This window comes from Syngnathoides biaculeatus, chromosome 1 (assembly GCF_019802595.1).
Source record: "Syngnathoides biaculeatus isolate LvHL_M chromosome 1, ASM1980259v1, whole genome shotgun sequence".
Taxonomy (NCBI): domain Eukaryota; kingdom Metazoa; phylum Chordata; class Actinopteri; order Syngnathiformes; family Syngnathidae; genus Syngnathoides; species Syngnathoides biaculeatus.
Window position 1 is genome coordinate 8,677,746 of NC_084640.1, and position 19,160 is coordinate 8,696,905.

General features: G+C 47.9%; 3 protein-coding genes across 6 annotated transcripts in view; all 3 read right to left on the reverse strand.

Annotated features, from left to right (window-relative positions):
- Positions 1-325: 325 nt before the first annotated feature.
- hoxa1a (homeobox A1a) lies at positions 326-2,202 on the reverse strand. The gene is made up of 2 exons (XM_061825710.1): positions 1,563-2,202; positions 326-705 (listed from the first exon to the last, which is right to left on the reverse strand). The coding sequence occupies exons 1-2, from the start codon at positions 2,191-2,193 to the stop codon at positions 326-328; spliced, it is 1,011 nt and encodes a 336-aa protein (XP_061681694.1). The 5' UTR covers positions 2,194-2,202.
- A 2,958-nt stretch (positions 2,203-5,160) lies between these two features.
- On the reverse strand, positions 5,161-7,222 carry hoxa2b (homeobox A2b). Its single transcript, XM_061814005.1, has 2 exons — positions 6,654-7,222; positions 5,161-6,158 (listed from the first exon to the last, which is right to left on the reverse strand). Exons 1-2 carry the CDS (start codon positions 7,003-7,005, stop codon positions 5,428-5,430), a joined length of 1,083 nt encoding a protein of 360 aa, XP_061669989.1. The 5' UTR covers positions 7,006-7,222; the 3' UTR covers positions 5,161-5,427.
- A 1,289-nt stretch (positions 7,223-8,511) lies between these two features.
- Positions 8,512-19,160, reverse strand: part of hoxa3a (homeobox A3a) — a 28,134-nt gene continuing 17,485 nt past the window's right edge. For 2 of the 4 annotated variants that reach the window (XM_061813948.1, XM_061813971.1), the window contains 3 exons: positions 18,067-18,109; positions 14,411-14,978; positions 8,512-11,471 (listed from right to left, as the gene is read on the reverse strand). In XM_061813948.1, coding sequence (XP_061669932.1) covers positions 10,720-11,471; positions 14,411-14,861 — 1,203 coding nt within the window. In that variant the 5' untranslated portion in view covers positions 14,862-14,978; positions 18,067-18,109 and the 3' untranslated portion in view covers positions 8,512-10,719. The other 2 variants (XM_061813956.1, XM_061813964.1) reach the window with 2 other exon arrangements.

Sequence of the window (19,160 nt, forward strand, 5' to 3'; positions counted from 1 at the left end):
AACTGATAAAACTCAGCAGCCCGATGACACGTGAACGCACCAAGCAGTTTCTCGCGCTGGACATTCGCACGATGTGGTGCTGATGATCGTGTGGCCCGATTCACAACTTGGGCACATTTTCGGGCAAGTTAAAACAAGTGAATATACTGCACGTAAATGGAAGAGCACAATGCATGACAGAAAAGGCAATTAGAATCCGGCGGGGGTCCGGTTTGCCTCCAGGTCCCCCCAAAAAAAGAAAAAAAAAGTGCATGAGTTTCCCCAAGATTTCCATGGGGCAATGCAGGAGTCGGTTTCTCATCTTTGGGATCGAAGCAAGTGGTCGTTAATTGGAGCAGTAAGGGTCGGCCCCAGTGGAGGACCCCGACGAGGAAGGAGGGGAGGGGGTCGAAGGAGCAGAAAGCGACTTCTCTGACGACACGTCGTCCATTTTCTCTTGAAGGCGCTCTTCGGGGTCAGAGGGCGCAGCCTTGACCGGGAGCAATCCTTCTTTCTCCCGCTTCTTCTGCTTCATCCTGCGGTTCTGGAACCAGATTTTCACCTGAGTCTCATTCAGCTGAAGCGTGGCGGCGATCTCCACCCGCCTCGCCCGGGTCAGGTATTTGTTAAAGTGGAATTCTTTCTCCAGCTCCGTCAGTTGCTTGGTGGTGAAGTTGGTGCGCACTGTGTTGGCCTGACTTCCGTAGACGAACTCACCTGACCTCCCTGAAGACCAAAAAATAAATACATAAATAAATAAATTCACCAGCCTGGATGTTAGCAGGACGATAAGCACTCGTAGGACACAACATTTTGCTAAACCTGACATCATAACATTTGCAACCAACAGATTTACAATACTATGAAGTGCAGTTATGAGATATCGGCACAATCTAAATAATATTAATAATCATTATCAAGTTGTTGTGGTCAACGTTGATCAAGAGATTGAATCGGGGCGATGGGTTTAATATTGTCCTTTGCTGTGGCACAATATTGCATCAAACTGGCTCTCTCGTGGATGACATCTATCTTGATTTAAGGGTGTATGTAATATTGTGCCCCCTTTCATAACCACAAAAATATTGCAAACACCCCACATTTACCTGCGCAATAATAAATGGGGTTAAAGGACAATCTCAATTAAGACTGTTGCATTATTATTAATATTATTTTAGTTTCATTAGCTTTTGTACAACTGTGGCTCATGACGTGTCCTTATAAACACATTTAGGTACACTTGAGAATGAATGCAATGTATGTGATATCAATTTTAAATATTTCATTTTAAAGATTCAAAGTGTGCTGTATGTTTCCCCCCTTTGGATGAAATTGCTGCTTAGTACTGCACGTGAATGCAAACATAGTGTAAGCTCTGCACAACTTGTGGTTGGCAACTCCAAGTTTACAGCTTGCACTATGTTGGCATGCATGTGCCCTGCAAACTTGAAGCAGGCGCTCTTAAAATGATAATAAAAACACTTTGGAACCAACATTTGCGTCACACGCAAGCAATTTTACTTCTTCAAGTGTCAGTCAATTACTAAACCACTTAATAGTGTTTGATGAGATAAGAGACCCACCTGTTTTGGGGGGATTTCTCTTGACTTTCATCCAGTCGAAGGTCTGAGCGTTGGAGGCTCCCTCGGACAGGGGGGAGCAGCATCCCTCCAAGTGGGCGGCATGCAGCGGGGACAGAGGGTTCGAGCACCCCGGGAAGGGGGTGGCTTGCTCGTGGCCGCCTCCGTAGGCAGGGTGGCCGTACTGCAGTTGCCCCAGAGGGGCGGCACTGTAACCTTGGCGATGCTGCGCCACCACCGAGGTGGAAAGGTTACCCGAGTACACGAGCGGGCCGCACGGTGGGAACCCCGCGGCGGCGTCTACTTCCTGGTTCAGCGCGTAATGGTTGTAGGAGGCGCAGAAACTTTGCGCGCCGTAGCCGGAGCCGCAGGCCGGGTGTGCGCCATACGCGACGCCCAGATTCCCCGTGGCGGGATGGTACGACCCCGGCTGCTGCTGCTGCTGGTGGTGGTGGTGCTGATGGTCGTCGTCCGGGGACGCCCTGCTCGCCATGAAGCGCTCATCCGCGCCGCAGTTGTTCACCGTCACGGCGCACGACTGGAAAGTTGTAATCCCGTGATCCGGGTGGAAAGCTCTGACGGAACACGACCCCCCCTCACTGCTCATGACCGAATAATCTAAGAAAGTGCTCATTGTGGCATATTGGACCCAGGGAGCGCCTGGAGCACCTCTGATCTTTATCCTCTCTTACCCCGAGTGATGCGTGCCAACATTTACCTATACTCTGACATCAGGAGGAGGATGGGTGGGGGGGGGGGGTAAGGGGTCTGGGGGATTGGGGGGGGGCGCTGACCGGTATCAATGAACGGGTCTGGTCACGTGGGTCCGGGTCAGCCAGTCAGACACTTGAGCTTATCCTCTCAGCCGCTGACAGATCGCTGTTTGAGTGGCTATTTAAATTCCAGCCGCTCGTCGATCAAGGTGACGCGCCTGCACGCACTCACGCATCGGCCGAGCAAACAATCAAGCTGGGCGGCAGACGGAGGCGGACGGCGGACGGGGTCGCACGCACGGGACGATCGGGGATGCTCGGTGGAAGCCACTCCGAGGAGGATGCACGAACTCTGACCTCAGGTACGAGCATGTTTTTTGGGGGAGGGAGACAAAGGGGGGAGGGGGGTGCAATCGTGCGCGATGTCATTAAACTGTGTCGTTGTAAGAGACAAAGTGTTTTCCCCGGGACGGATGAATGTCTCAATGTGTGTCACTACTGCCAGAGGCTATCAGTGTCCCATTCCGATGGCAAATGTTTCACGCTTTGACACTGCGAGGGATTTACCCGGCAAATATTGTCACAGTGGGGCACGGGGGGGGGCAAATGTTTCACTCCAGTGACACCCAAAAGAAGCCAGCCGAGGATAATAGCGTGCTTTTGTTTCCTCATTAGGGCTCGCATTTTTTAATCTGCGTTTCTACAAGGTAAAAGAAGCGGAGAGCTGCGCTAATAGAATATGCTATTAATTCATTTTCCTCCAAGGGTCAACTTTGACTTAACTTACACGGTGTACGTATTCATTAGGCAGCGATCAAATGATGTGATAATGCGTGGCCGGCGGTGGTGTTCACGCTTAGCCTCTGGCTTGATTACCCTGTGAAAAAGTTCATCAAATGAATCTGCTCGGGGTGAGGGGGGGGGGGGTTACGGGAATAAATGAATGGCTGTGCGGAGGGAATGGACAGCGGAGGGGTGGGTGGGAGCAGAGTGGAGGGCGAGCTCTTTACTGAAGAGGAAGAAGAGGAAAAAAAGAAAAAAAAGGAGAAGGAAGGGAGGGGGAGGCTGGCTGAGGGGATCGTCGGGGGAGTGAGCACCCCAATTGGTTAAATCTGGCATTACATCCATCTTAAAAGGACCCCCCCCCCCCGACTCCCCAGTGGGCATCTGTGAAAAATCAAAAGAAGGCAAATCCTTTGGCTACATATGAATCGAAGTTGTTTTAACTTCATTTTCCTCGTGTGATGAAAACGTATCAATTGTGTATCGTATTGTTTTACACACACATATTGCATAACTTAATAAAACAACAATTGTACTTTTTATACAATTATGCTTATTTTTGAAAAGCTGAATGAATTTACTATCCTCTTGCATTGTGGCCGGAGCGTGCAGCACTAGTAGCAGCATAGCTTTGCATTGCACTGAGATAGTAAAAAATTGCGCCCTCAGCAAATCCATTTCTCAATTTGATCAGATTGTGCGAGTGTGCGTTGCTGCGGATGTGCATTAAAGAGGCCAGATGACGCAAAGTTGCGCGCGAAGCTAAGGCTCGATCGCCTTTCCCTTCCCCCACCCCCAGCTCCCTCCGCCCTTCCGTCCGCCGTCGCATCTGCAGCAAAAGAGCGCGCGTGGGCGCGGAGAACCGAGCATGTCCGTGGAGGCAGCCACCAGCGGTCCACGCAACTCTCTCAGCTCTTTGTGTGAGCACAGAAAAGACGCGTTGTCTCGGAATGATTCGGTTATGGACGCCACTGCTGCAAGGGCTCCCCCGCCGTCCTGTTTTTGTTTCTTTCCCCCTCCCTCTCTAACCTACATCTGCTTTAGACATACACACACAAAGAGAGCACGTATACACGCACAAACTGTTGATTTTTCTGGTTGTTGTTTTTTTGCCAGACGACGTGGCGCTGGTGTGTCTCGGAATTATGAAATCGATTGGCTCAACTGGTGGCTGTTGATTTGCCACACAAAGTTGCGTCCCGATATTGAGCCAACGAGGGCTATCAAACGATTCCCATAAGTCAACTCGAGTGCAAAAGCAACGGAGCAAAGCTATTCATAATCATCATATCGAACCCCAATAGGTCACCTGACGCTTTGAGGAAATAATCCCGCTCGGAAAAAATAATTGGAATAATAATCAGGCATCCGTTAAGTGGGCACGTTTAATAAAGGATGCGAGCGAGTGAGCGAGCGAGCGAGCGGTGTGTGCTGTGAATTTGAGCCCCGGACGGGAAGCGAGCAGCCTGCACAGACATGCAAGTCGCTGCAAGCCGCTGCAGGAGCGCCAGCTTGTTTAAACAGGCTATAAAAATGAATCATTGCCCAACGCGTGGAGAGACTCGAGCGAAGATATCGGGGGAAACCCGTAGGAAAATGTAAGTGGGCTTGTATTTGTGAACATTAAGTCACAATTGGGCTCCTTCATGTCCGTCCCATTCATGCCAGCGCGGTGATTTATGAGCTCCTGGAGGCAAACATGCTTCGCTGTTCGCTTGCAGCACGCGACGTGTCAAGAGCTCGGCCACGAACGGTGCAAAATTTGACCAAATCCAATTCATTTCCGCGCCACCAAATTTGATAACATTTTCCCGATCGGATGGAGTAGAATTTAACGCCATTTCTGTCCGCTACATTTTGTATAAATTACTAAAAATGTGTTAAACACTTTTGGAATAAATGTGAAATAAAAGTAGGAATCAATTGTGTGTTTCACCACGTCAAAACATCAGCGCGTTGTCTTATTTATATTCATGACCAACCTGTTGTTCAATTTGCATGCACTGCTATTTAATCGGCCCCAAGAAATAATAAAGAATCAACAGTCGCTCCGAAAACAGAATAAGACTCGAAACTCCAAAGAAAAGATTGTAGCAAGTTAAGTGTATTCTAACAAAAATAGTCAAGACATTGGGAGCTATACAAAAATAAAAAGGACAATTTTCCACACAGGCCGAATATTATCGATTTTCACACACACCCAATAATAATTTCCACTCCAAATGAAAAAAAAAATCCGCCGTGAGAATTATTGTCCTCTTATCCGTGATTTATTTTCATCTTGCCCCGTGCCACAAATTGTGCGCCGAATATACAAATAAGAATGCGAGTTGACCCCGGAAAGACGGAGAACGAGTCGCGATTGATTGATGTTAATAATTGAGATTCTGCAGGTCGATTGTAGTGAGGGATTCCGAGAAAAAATAGAAGGTGTCTGCAGAAATGTCCACGGGACTGTCCAGCGATTCCGACAAGCTCGGCGAGGCCGCGTCGGAGAGCTGCAGGCAGGAATCCGACGAGAACGCCTGGAAGTCGTGCATAGAAACATCCAGGGCGGGGGGACTGCCGCCATTGTCCGGCGCAGATGCCGAGCCCGGGCCCATTGTTGACACGCAGCCCGGAACAGTGGGTGACGGGTTGGGGAAATGTTTGAGATTTTTCTCATTGCTGTTGAGCGGCGCAGCGGCGAAACCGAGCGAGCTGCCATTGTGGACCTGCTGCGCGGAATCCAGATTGTTGTTGTGAAAGGAGAAGGCGTCCCTCTCCAGCAGGGCCCCGCTTTGCTCGTACAGGGGCCCCTCGTCGTCGTCCTCGCTGTGCATTCCGTCCTCCCCACCGCCGGGACCCTTGCCGGCGTCCCCGTTGCGGTTCTCCTTGCTCTGGGTCTGGCGCTTGTGCTTCATGCGCCGGTTCTGGAACCACACTTTGACTTGCCTCTCGGTCAGGTCGAGCAGGGCCGCGATCTCCACCCGCCTGGGCCGGCACAGATACTTGTTGAAGTGGAACTCCTTCTCGAGCTCCAGGAGCTGCGTGTTGGTGTAGGCCGTCCTGAGGCGGCGGGAGCCGGCGCTTATCCCTCCGCCTTCCACGACTTCAGGCGAGCCTGCACGGGGGGAGCCGGGACATAAGCGTTACTTAAGCCGGCCTCGCGCGCATCCAACGCGGGCTGGGCTGCAGGAAAACGAATGCACCCCAAAATGTAGCAAACGGGAATTAAATGTTTAAATATATATACATATATATATATATATATATATATATATATATATATATATATATATATATATATATATTTCGGTAATAGTCTCGTTCATTTTGGGGTGGGGGGCTGGGGGGAGCGTGGAAGTAAACACACAACTCCACACAAGGACTGAGATACTAATGAATGCTGCAACTGCCCGAAGCCTCGGCAACGGAACTCCATCACTCTTCATTACTGTCACACATCAAAAGTGGGACTGGGATGAATAAATCAGACCGAATCAGCAAACCCCAGCCCAACTTTTTTGCGCCTTCCGACCCAAATCAGCAAAACAACCATATTCCCCATTTTTAAAGGAAACCGATATCCATTCCGAAATCAATAGAAATGACCCACCTTTCGGGGAGAAGCAGACGGGTCCATTATTGGCTAAGGTGGTCGCGGTGGACGTGGGCAGGTGGTTCCGCTTGGAGGCTTTCTTCTCCCGCATCCACGGGTACTCCGGCGGCAGCGAGGCGGTGGGCAGCGGGCTGCATCCGTCGGGGCTGTGTCTCGGGCGGCCGTGGCGCGGGTGGCTGCCCGGGTTGAGGCTGGGGATGGTCTGCTCGAAGGGGGGAGGAATCAGTGTCGAGCTCTTGATTGATGAACTTTGAAATGAATCAGCGACAGGGGGGAAAGATGTCAGGCACTCAGCAAGCGACGGCTGACTATTGATAAATCCGCTCTCTCGCTCGAATTCGTAATTCATCTCCTCTCCCCTGCGAGACCAGGAAAGTTTGTACGCGTTATTGTCGACGAACTCAATGGCGACGCGGCGACCACAAAAAAAAAAAAAAAAAAAAAAAAAAAAACATTCGAAAATGTCCTGCGATGGTTTCCTCTTCCTATTACAGTGATTACGGCCGTGTAGGGACCGAGCTACTACGAAACTATTGAATTCATGGAGACAAGGTTGAAATTGGACCGAGTTGCCTGTCACATGATTACCTCTACCCAATGACAATTTGGGCTTTAATCAAAAGAAGCCACTGACTGCCTGATTGATCCAAAAAGTCTGCTGCTGCCGCCTCGCTCAGCTGAGCCACTTTTATTTACATCTTTATCCTTCTCTCGCCCACCACTGAGAGAAGAGAGACCACCACCGGTGGGGGGGAAAAAAAGTGTGTTTTTTTAAGAATGGCCGACTCTCACTATTGCAGGGAAGACCCCAAGCTTGGGGCGCGCGGATTCGTTCGCTCCTCTTTCTCGTATTGTTTGAGGATGTCAGGCGAGAACGCCCCCCGAAGCACTCGCGCGCGCTCACGCACACGCACGCGTGCAACATACCCCAAAACTGCTTTCGAGACTTATTCAGTGAATCCGCCACGTCTGATGACTCCTTCCTGGGCACTACAGGGAAATACATGAGCAGAAGCAGCAATAAAATGTCCACAGATTGAAGTTATTACGAGTGAAATATTTCGGTTTTGTCACGCCGTCACCGCAAAAACGCTTGGACGCAAATCTCGTAAACGTGCATTTGAACACATTCTATTTGTTTAGGGTGCAAAATCAGATCGAAACCGACATCACGTTACTTTATTTATTTTTTTTTTAATTCTAACGCGGCCTGATGGCTCCTATCGGTCACCTTTCAAGATCCCCTAATTTGTATTTGTACGATTACGATGTTCCTAAATGCTTTTACGGGGCTTAAAACGGGATAAAGGCCTTCGGGGTGTTCACCGCGGCGACGTATTGACCATAATGGTGATCATAAACATTAAAAACGAATAATTCGCCGCGTTACTACTGAACGTCACTCCCCCGGTGCGACTTTGCTTTATTGTCCTTCCAAAGTCATCCGTGAAAGCCACATTTACGGCCAACGTTTCCACCCCCCCTGAAACACGCCGCGGTATATTTCCATCGAAAGGAAAATATGACTTGGTGAGGAAGAGAGAGGAAGAAGTGGTATAGGGCCCTGGCAGTTTGTTGCTTATATACCAAACAAAGAGTGCTGGAAGCCTGCACGCGATCAATCTTACTCGCCAAAAGGTCTGACAGCTCGGTGCCCTCACAACACATTTAAGGCTTCTAACTCTCCCCCGGATCAAATGCAGCCAGGAAGCGGCGAGAAACGCTGCTCACTCAGATTAGAAGCATTTTCGGACGCTCCGAGGCCGAGCTGTCGCTGGAGGGACCTTTTCGAAGATAAATAGGAATCGGACAAGGCGAGGGGAGGCATTTCCTTGCCGGGGAGGCAGTGAACGCACCGCGGGTGAGTATCCAAAAGGTGGCCGCTTGGGTTTTATCTAGCTGATCAGTAATGGGAACCTGATTTACACATTCAGATGGAGGTATATATACGTATAAAAAAAAAAACATTTTTTTGTTTGCATATTGAACCAGTTTTGGGGGGGAGAAGGTTGCCATAGGGAATTTTGGAATTACGCGTAGGCTTTGTGTGCAAGGGAAGGAGTGGGTGGAGGCTTTTTTTTTTTTTTAAGGGTAAGCCTACACACATTACAACAAGAGTGATTTAACACAACTTTCCCACGGGTGCGAATGCGTCGCAAAACATATTTCACGTTTGCTCTGAATGCTTCCGCAGTGGCGCATATGGGTGAGACGAGCACGCCATGTTTGAATTGTCCCAGGTTTCCCTGCTCGCCATATGTCATGACCGCCTCTGCCCTGTAATATCAATCAAATTCAGATTGGTAATGGTTTTCGGGTTAGGGGGTTGGGGGGGTTACATTATCGGGGATTAAACAGTCTGCAGCTGTGCAGCGACATTTATGCAATGTGGGCAAATTCTGTAGTTTTGTTTTGGGGAAGTATGGGAATGCACTTTTCTTTTGATTAATGGAAAAGAATGTGCTTATATTTTATATCCGGGAACTACTTTTTTTATATATATAAATGACACTGACATGGATATTTATTATTTTACACTTGTTGTCTTTGTGCAAAGCATATTCGTTTCTGTGTATTTTCAAAGATTTTTTTTCTTGAACTCAGCGATAATTTAATTTGCTTTCTCCATCATCCTAACGATGCATTTCAAGACGTGCTTTTTTGCATCATAATGAGGCAAAGCAGCCCACGCGACCCCACTTTTTTTCGCTCGCTGGCCGCATTTGACCGACTCCCAGCACACTCAGGGACATTAGTTCCCGAACGATTTCTCATTGAGATTGTTGTCTACACGCAGGGGCTGCTGAGGGTCCGGCGGCTGACATTTTTATGATTATGGATGTGCCCGCGCGGATGAGATGAGAGGAGAGCAGAAGAAGGCCACCCGAGAGTTTTCTTCACGTCTCATCAAGAAGAGAGGGAAATAAATTATGCAGCCTTTTTCTTTTTGCTCGGCGTGTAACCGCCAGTTCCTGTTTTTTTTTTCTTTTTTTTACGGGAAGATATTAATGCCGGAGTTTTGTATGCAAAAATAATTGACTGCGCATTGATTTTTCGTTTATTTTACTTTATCAGTTTGGACACCGCACTATTGTCTGTCGCAAAATGCAGTTAATGCAATGTTCATTACGGGCTTTTTTCCTCCGTAATTAAAAATAGATCGGATGCATTCTGAAATGAATTAGCCGAATTAAAACAAATGTGCTTTGATTGCATTTCAATTGTTTTATTTACGTCTTCGAACCGGAGCAGCGTGGAATGTGTATGAAAGTGTTTGTCGTGTGTTCTAATTCTGTTCAATAAAGAAAGTCCTAAAATGTATCTTTCTTTCCACCCTTATTGCGTCGACTGATTGATGTTACGTTCTGTGTGTGTGTGTGTGGGGGGGGGGGGTCAAACAAAATAAAATGAAAAAAATACTCGATTTTAGGGTGGAAATGGATGTTGCGTGATGATAGCAGATGTGGGTTGAAAATGTAGTGGGGGGGCTTGAACACACTGAGCTCGCAAAAGTGTCAAAGGACTATTTTTTAAACACTAAACAAAAAAATAAATAACATCAGAAAGTCCAAATAGAACAATACAAGCAAAGAGCTTGCAGCCTATAAGCTTCGTTACCCTTATTTTGACAAATGCATTTCTGGATCCTTTCACAAGTGCAACAAAATGCATTGCAAAAAACAAAATAATAACTTCAAATGCGGATAAATAAGTTCACATAAAAAACGAATAACATGTTTTCATAATACCCTGTTTGAATTTGAAAAAAAAAAAACGTTTAAAAAATAGATTAAATAGGCCTGGGCTCGCTCGACGTCCGCCTGAAGCCCACAGAAATGTCTTTTTCGTGGATAGGAAACAACAACAAAAAAAGAGATTATTTATCCTCTACGCTACTTCACACATCTTCAAAATAAAGGAAAGCAAAAGAAAGGAAGAAAAAGGGGTGCGCGCGAGAAAGAGAGAAGGCAGACGCAGTGTGGAGGCACACAAAGAAAAGACGGTGATGCGGTCCGGAGGTGGCTGCAAGACAATGGGCGGAGTGATACGGAGTGCGCCGGCGCTACAGATGAGTCAGTTTGGGCGCCTCCTGGATTCTTCCCTGAGAGTATTGCGGTGTGAGGTCTGTGTACGTGGGTGTGGGATCGCACACGCCATGATGCTGCTGACTGTTGCCCATCGTGATTGCTCCATTGTAGTCCATGTTGGACGACGGCGGGTGCGGGAGGTGGCTGAGGCCGAAAACCGTCGCCCCGGAGTTGCCCATAGGTTCTACGTAACCTCCGCCCACATAAACGGGGCTGCCCTGCATGTGCGTGCCGTAGGTGCCCCCCTGCAGGGGGTGGGCGTCATACTCGGGGGTGGCCGAGTCGGGATACCTCTTATGGGAGTTGTTCATGGCAGGGGGGTACGACGTGGCCATGCCGTACGCGTTCTGATGGTTCTTACTGTAAGACGTCGGCGACTGGGACTCGTAAGGAAGAGGGTTGACCAGGGGGTGCATAGAGCTGAGGTACCCCCCGCCGGAAGATGGCCCCACCGGACTCCGAGGGGACTGCCCCCCGGGGGAAGGCAGCATCCCCACGCCCTTCTGATCCTTCTTGTATTTCATCCTGCGGTTCTGGAACCAGATTTTGATCTGTCTCTCTGTCAGGTTGAGTAGGTTGGCCATCTCCACCCTCCGAGGCCTGCACAGGTACCGGTTGAAGTGGAACTCCTTCTCCAGCTCCACCAGCTGGGCGCTGGTGTAGGCCGTCCGGGCCCGCTTGGAGGCGGCTGACCCGGGAGGACTTTTGTCTCCCGGGCAAGTCTCCACTGTGAGGGGATGCAGGAGGAAGACGAGGGTGTCAATCAGTCATCCGTTACAAGCAGGACAGTGAGAGTGAAAGCGCAACACAGCTGATAAGAAAACTACAGGAGGCTTCGCTTACTGGATAAATACACACTACGCGTGTACTCGCCAATGATATCCATCACCCATCCGTACAAAAATCACAATGCTGAGCTTTGATTGACGCTGTCATGTGGTGTAAATCAAGCCCTGTGTTTGTTATTGTCGTATCGCGCTTGCAGTGGTACAAGCACCGTTGCCGTGCAAATAGACTTTTAAGTACTGCGGCGTACTTTGCACCTGGGCAAAGCGTCACATGTGTCAAACTCATTTTTGTGGTTTCGTGGGACACATTGCAATGTCTGTCGCAGGGTCGCGATGGCTGTAAAAAAAATATTCAAGGTATAATCACCTTATCATAGTATATGCCTGCACAATTCACCCTTCGTTGATTGTTATTATAAAGAATTTAACAACATAGGGACGACAACAACTGTGATTTTTTTAAAAAAAATCTGTTGCAAAACACATGGAGTTGACAATTTCTTCGCTTTAGTGGTATAGGAAAAAATATGTGCCTTGGCACTTAAAGTATATTCATGTTCAAAAGAATCCTGTTTTGGAACGACTAAGCATGTAAACTGCTGTTTCTGCGGTTGAGCAGCACCAGTTGCTCAAGCAGAAATTGAAACAGAAGTCATTTGATTGTATTTGAACCGTTTCCTTCCATGTCAGGTTGTATTACATCTTATCTATTCACTAGTCTCAAACACCTCGTCCTGTCTTTTGACGACTCAAAGGTTAACATTTTTTATTGGGCCACGTGAAATGATGCAGAGGGCCAAATCTGGCCCCTGGGCCTCAAGTTTGACACCTCTGACACAAGGAATGTTTTTTTTTTTTTTTTGCAACACGAGAGCGAAGAAATGTAATCACAACACGTCTCATTTTGGTGTAATGTCGTTCGGCAAGTCGACCACAACCACAATCGCGAACGCCCGGCCCGCCAGCGTCAATCAGAACTTTTTGTCCTCGGAAAGGAGAAATTACTCTGTGTAGGTGTAGCTCATGTTCATGTGCATACATGTGATGAAAACCTATTCCTCGCGTCTACACCCACTCAAAGTCTCTCTTTGCAAACACCGGTCTTTGTGCGACCCACAAAGCATGAAACTGTGGAAAAGTAGGCCAGCGTCTGGTCTGAGGAATCCCTGCTCCCTCCACAGTAGCGCATGCCCAAGGCGCATTTCTCATTGTGAGTGCGCGAAGCTTCACAGATAAGCCTGCCTCTTCTTGCAGCCCGACTCCATAAAGCAAGGCGCACTTTGAGTTTTTGTGGCAGGCGGCCAACAGCACATAGTAAATTTTACTACCTGTCGGGCCCAACGTGGAGCAGAGGGACTGTCGAATGACATAACCTCCGCTGAGATAGTAAAGAATACAAGGCCAGGACCGCCAGTAAGGATTTAGAAAAGGGGATCTCATAGTCATACAGAGCAATTGCAATCACATCCATCTATTTTTTGAGCCGCTTATCCTCACGAGGGTCGCGGGAGTGCCAGAGCCTATCCCGGCTGTCATCAAGCGGGAGGCAGCGTACGCCCTGAACTGGTTCCCATCCAATCGTAGATAAATCGCACACGAAGACAGACAGCAGTTGCGCTCACCATCGCAACTCAGTGCAATTTAGAGTCTCCAATTGATACATGCTTTTGGGTTGTGGGATGAAAAACCATGCCGGCACGGGGTGAACATGAAAACTCCACACAGATGGGGCCGGGATCTGAACCCCGGTCCTTAGAACTGTGAGGCCAACGCTCTACAGCTGCCGCCGATTTCCGATCACAGGTTTAGGATATGAAATGGCCGAGATTTTCTATTCAGCAGTACTTTGGCTTTAATTCTATCACATGTATGCCAAAACATCTCACTTGTGGAAATCTAGTCCAAGCAGAAGAAAGAGGGCCCCCCTGAAGCTTTTCCTTCATCTCGAAAACAAAAATGACACTAACACAACGTAAACAGCAAGCAAAAAATTAAATGCAGCAAAAATGGTAATGATACTAGTGTGCTGGTATTTAATGACTGGATGGTAGATGTTTATAGATGAATAGCGGGCACTATTGGTGGAGCAGACATTTTTTGGAGTCCAATTGGGGTTGTATTTGTGTTGATAGCATGATATATATTACCTTACAAGTTTCAACCAAGTGCTGCGGACTTACAATTTTCTCGGTTGTTTGAAAACAAATGTGGTTTTTTTTCCTAAATATTGTCATTTTACATTTTTGAGGGTTGCTGGGATTCATTTTAGGGTCGCTTCCCCTAAAAATGAGCTAGAAACGCTCATGACAAAATGACAAGCATCTGAAAGAAGTGGACTCGGTTATTAGAAGGGTTTTTTAGACTCGGGCATGGTTTTGTGAGGTTTCCTTAGCTATCACCGCAAGCTGAGCCAAGTGGTGCATGTTGGCGTGTTTGTGGACTCGGTGGGGACGCATGTGCGTGTTTGCAGTAGGCAGAGGTCATCTGCAGGGCAAGGGGGCCCGCAGGAAAGTGGTGGGCTCTCGTCCTGACTTATTTAGGCTGCACTCACGTGGTGATGTGGAGGAGTAGGGTGGAGGTGGGGGGGGGGGTTGTTGTAAATTCCCCAAACGTCCCTCCCATAGCAAATTTGGACGCCGTTAACAGCAATATTCCGAGGTGTTGATTATTCCCCTCCGAGCTTCCTCCAGTCGCATGTAAAATTTCCCCCTATGTGACATTTATGGCACGGGAAAAAGTGGGAACATTCCCTCCACTTGCTGTGGCCTTCACAGTGGGAGTATTATATTTTGTGTGTTTTGACACCCCCGCCCTCTTCCCCTTCCTCCCCCCTTCCCCCATGACACGAATTTCATGGTGCGAGTTGCGTGAGTTGTACCTGAATTGGCGCTATTTGCGGGTTTCTGCTTGGTGTTCTGTCGGGACTCCTTCATCCAGGGGAAGATTTGCTTGCTGCGGGCGCCCGAGGACGGCGAGCAGTTCTTGGCGCCGGGATGGCCGCCGCCGCCGCCGCCGCCGCCGCCGCCGCCGTTGTTGTTGCCGTTGTGGTCGGTGTCGGAGGGGGATCGCGAGGGAGGCGGGGTGCCCTCGGCGTGATGCGCCTTGGACGGCGCCGCTTGGACGGCGTCGCGGCTCTCCGCCGGCTTGTGCAGAGGAGCCGCCGTGCCGTCGGGAGACTGCAGGGAGCAGGCGGGTCGATGGTAGTCACTTTCCACATGAGAGGCGCGGGGATATTGGACCTGATTGGCATCATAACCGAAGCCATTTGCGCTTTGATACGGGTAGCCACTGTAAATTGCCGAGCTGTCGTAGTAGGTTGCCTTTTGCATCTCGCCGTTTCCCGATATTTATTTCGCAAAGTGACAGGGTCTTGACACCCTTGTAGAAGAACATTGGCACCCCGTGGTCACGTGACGCCTCTCCGCCAATGGCCTCCTCGGGTGAACCTGGGGTTACAACAAGCACTGTGAGGAGAAGAAATGGTGGCGATCCATCTTACTTTTCAATGCGGGCCTGACACTGCGCACTATAGGCGAGATCGAGGCCAGCACTCGTGCACACTATTACCGTTTACCTTCTGGCTTGCGGCGACCAACCTTCCATTACCATCTGTGCTAAAGAACGTGCGCTCAAAAAAAAAAAAAAAGAAAAAGAAAAAAAAAGCACTTCAGACGCCCAAATCAAATAAGAAAATTAATGTCATTTTAAGACTCTGCTCTCGTTAGAGAGGACACTCAATATACTGATTTCCATTGCGGGCTTAATATTATAGTTTTTTTTTAAGGTTATCTGAAATCCCTTCCAAAACATTTCATTTTTTGCTGTGTTTTATTTTGCACAAATTGTCCACCACATTCCCCAGCAAAGTGCAAATACGCGCATTCCCCTTTCTGTCGTTCTTAAAGTTAAAAGCTTCAGAAAACCTGAAAAACCGGGTGGATTTTCGTTCGTGCATCTTTAGGATAGCAATGTGAACTTTTCCCGTGCAGACCCATAATAAAGGCGACTGTTGGTGGCATATTTGAGGCTCGTTTGGACCCAGCTCGGAAAAACCGGCCTGGAGCGGGATCAATGATATATATATATATACACACACACATTTTATTTTTTTAAAAAACACCACGAACCCAAACGTGGCCTCTTCTAAAGTGCAAACGCCATCAAGCTAACCTAAATACGAGTTTACTATTAATATTAAACCATTTGACCCATAACATAATCACCAAAATTCATAGAGATATATTACTTTACAAAAAGAACGTTGAAATTAAACTGCCTTGATTTGTAAAGTTTGAAATGCATGCCTTAAAATAATGTTCGCATTAAGTCGGCCGCTACCCGTATATCTCGAACGTCACGCGAACGAAAACAATAATAATAATAATAATAATAGTCAGAATAATAATAACAATAATAATGTAAATAATAATTTAATTGACTGTTTTATATTAACTTGTAGTTGTCATCTTTTCACCAAACATTTCAATGTTTGTCTTTTAATGTTAGGCAACACTGTTATTCGTTTTGTACGCATCGAGAAATACTAGAAAATATTGAAAAATATATACATTCGTCGACTGAAACCACGAAGCTACCGAGATGTCGTCGTGAAATTATAAAACTGATTTGTGGAGCCTCGCACCACAAGCAGGCAAACGTGTTGAAAATGAGCCCCGCCGAGCAAAAAGTCCTAATCGGCCCGGCCCGAGTGGGTCTGCAGCTCGAGAAGACCTGACCGAGCTCCCCCGAAAGAGAGTACGTGGAAAATCTGTGTATTAATCCCCAAAAGAGCGACGGGAGGCAGGCTTGATCTTGTTCACGGCGGCCCGCGTGCTCCTCCTGCACGTTCAGAGAAATCTGCGAGTGTGTGAACTCTTCCTGAACCGAGATCCAAGTCACACGGTGATAAATCACCGCGCGCGCGCGACACGCAAACTCGGCCATTTAGAACCGAGGCGGCCCATTCCTGGCCTGCTTACCTTAACCTCTGACGACCAACGCAGAGCAGCGAGCAATATTTTCTCATTCAGCGACGAAATCGATCAAAGTGGTAATCCGGAGGAAAGTTTGAGGAGGCGGCGGGGCTGGGCTGCAGCAGCAAGCGCCATGCGTGCAGGCGGCAACCACAACAAGAAGACTCCAGAGAGAGAGAGAGAAAGAGAGAGAGAGAGAAGAGAGAGAGAGAGAAAGAAGCCCCCTTTGCTTTTTTTCCCCTTTCCTACTTCTTCCACCCTTTTCGACGTGGATATGTACATGGAGATTACGAAAGCGGGCGGGTCAGAGAGATAACACGTTATCGGGCTTCAAGGGGCCGAATTTATCATCGCGCCAGTTGGAAGCGGTGCCGCTCCTGAGAATAAGCGCGGAGCCGGCGGGGCTGCGAGGCTGGGATGGACCGGACTGGACCCTCAGCGCGTGACCGTGCTGACGCCAGTCAACTGGCCCGAACCGCGGCGTCACACCATAGACAAGAAAAATTATGCAAATGAAGTAGCGCCTTGGAAAGGCAGTTCAAATCAAGTGGCTGCCTCTCCTCCCCCTCCTCGTCCAAGCAAATGAGCGAGAAAGAGAGAGAAGGGGAGGACGAGGTGGGGGGGGGGGTAGCACATAATCACAAATAGATGGCGAGAAGGCCATGCTTGTATTTTATTATTTACTGCCTCGAACAAGAATTGGGGGTGGGTTGGGGCGGTGGTGAGGGGGGGGGGGGCTTGCAGGGTGCTGATTCACGTTGTGAGGAAAAAGATGGTCTTTTGTATCCAAATGAATCATTAACTTTTGCATCTTGACGACTCCTTTCTGTGCTTTTTTGCGCGCGTGGAGGTGATGTTAGAAATCCCTTCACTCTCACAGTGGACGCGATATCAAGTGAGGCCACGCAGCGTGGAGCAGAAGAGGGGAAGAGAGCGTGGGGGAAGCCCTCTCCGTGGTAATGTCTCTCTTTTTTCTTAACAGAAAGGAAAACGGCTTGTCAGCTTTACTACATACGCACAGGGGAAAAAAATTCGGTTCGCGTGGGATGGTGAACAGGCCCAAAAATTCACACAGGAGGATTTTTTTTTTAACCACCTCGGCTTAATTATTGACCTCTTTGTGTTGTGTTAAAACTGCTGATTCTTCGCCTCTGTCTTTTTTATGTGAGGAAAGGGGGTTAAAAGTCATCGCAGTGGGGGTTGGGGGAGAAAATAAACCGAATGTGTATTGGGGATTAAAAAAAACGGACCAGTAAACGTATGTATAAAAGATATAAATATGTATTGCACGTGCACTTGGCTGGAGTAGAAATGAGTTTTTGAAAGGAGCGAGGCGGCGCTCCAAGAGGTTTCCTCGTCACGTTTATAGTGACAAATTGCACCTCGCAGACAAGTGCAAGACAAGGAATTATTGCTCACGGCCTGCTCGTGTTGCACATCCAAAGAAAAGTCACACACTGCTTCTGTCAGGCCTTTGGTGGGCGTGCTACTTATTATTTACAAAAATATATATATAAGAAGTGCTCAGAAGATAAATCAAGGAAGAGGATTATAGACTTACCGGTGTAGTTCTTCGTTTGAGAGGTTCTTATGGGTCTGGATTTCTGCAACGGAGAAGGCGAATTTCATTTTATTTTTGCAGTTTGTGTTTTGCATAAAGTCACGTTTAGTCGAATCGAGTTTGAATGAGGAGAGCGCACAAATTAAAATAGCGGATTTACCCGCGATGGCTTGATAAAAAATCTTTCACGCGACAACTTTTAAAAATATAACACGATTTTGCGTCTTGTGCGTTGTCAAATATTTTTCAATTTCTATTTGAAAACCAAAAAAAAAAGGATATCCGATTCGAATCCTTCCACCTCGCTCTTGTTTGTGAAAGAAGTCAAAAGATGAAAATAAAATATCCTGACCCAAATGTGGTGCTCAGCCGCTTCCTGGCGTCCGCAAGAGTTTTTCCCGTCGCCCGACGGATCGAAGCACGGAGCGCCATCCCCGCCATCTTCCTCAAAGCCCCCCCCCCCCCCGCGCCCATAAATCACGACGCCCTGACCTCAGCGCGGCCGAATCGTCCTGCGTGGCACTCCGTCTTCCATTATGGGCTCGTCCGCCCCCCTGACGTTCACCCACTTTTACGTTCCTTATTTTGTTTTATTTTAGGACGCAAATTACCTTGAGCCGGATCGTTTACTCGCCATTATCTTGCGTAAATGCATCGAGTTTGGCAATGTTGTTTCTTTTGCACAATCCTATTTCCATTAATTCGTGCATGTTTCACCTGATTGTATAAAAAAAAAAATATTGCAGCAGTGCAAATTATTCATTCTCTTCTGCCATTTAGTTTTCTGAGATCAACCGTAAAAAACGCCTTATTGGAGATATGCGTTGAATTTCAAGCGACAACCTGCCATATCATAATTAGAAACGATACTTGGGACAATAATCTCCACGTTTGTCACGCAACGAATCTGCCAAATGTGAAATTCCAAATATATATATTTATATAGATATTATTGGCTGAACTAACTCCCTTTATACTGACCTCTGGCTCTTGCTGCAATAACTCACCACAGACATGAACAATCGGCGGAAATGCCTCCAAATAAAATCCATCCTCTCAAAGCTCGGGCTCTCTATGCGTGGAAAAACATATCC

Excerpts from the sequence above, each read along its gene's own strand:
- hoxa1a (XM_061825710.1), bottom strand. The coding sequence starts at position 2,193 with ATGAGCACTTTCTTAGATTATTCGGTCATGAGCAGTGAGGGGGGGTCG. Across the intron at positions 706-1,562 it reads GAGAAATCCCCCCAAAACAG|GGAGGTCAGGTGAGTTCGTC; the intron begins GTGGGTCTCTTA and ends TTTGGTCTTCAG.
- hoxa2b (XM_061814005.1), bottom strand. The coding sequence starts at position 7,005 with ATGAATTACGAATTCGAGCGAGAGAGCGGATTTATCAATAGTCAGCCG. Across the intron at positions 6,159-6,653 it reads CGTCTGCTTCTCCCCGAAAG|GCTCGCCTGAAGTCGTGGAA; the intron begins GTGGGTCATTTC and ends CCCCCCGTGCAG.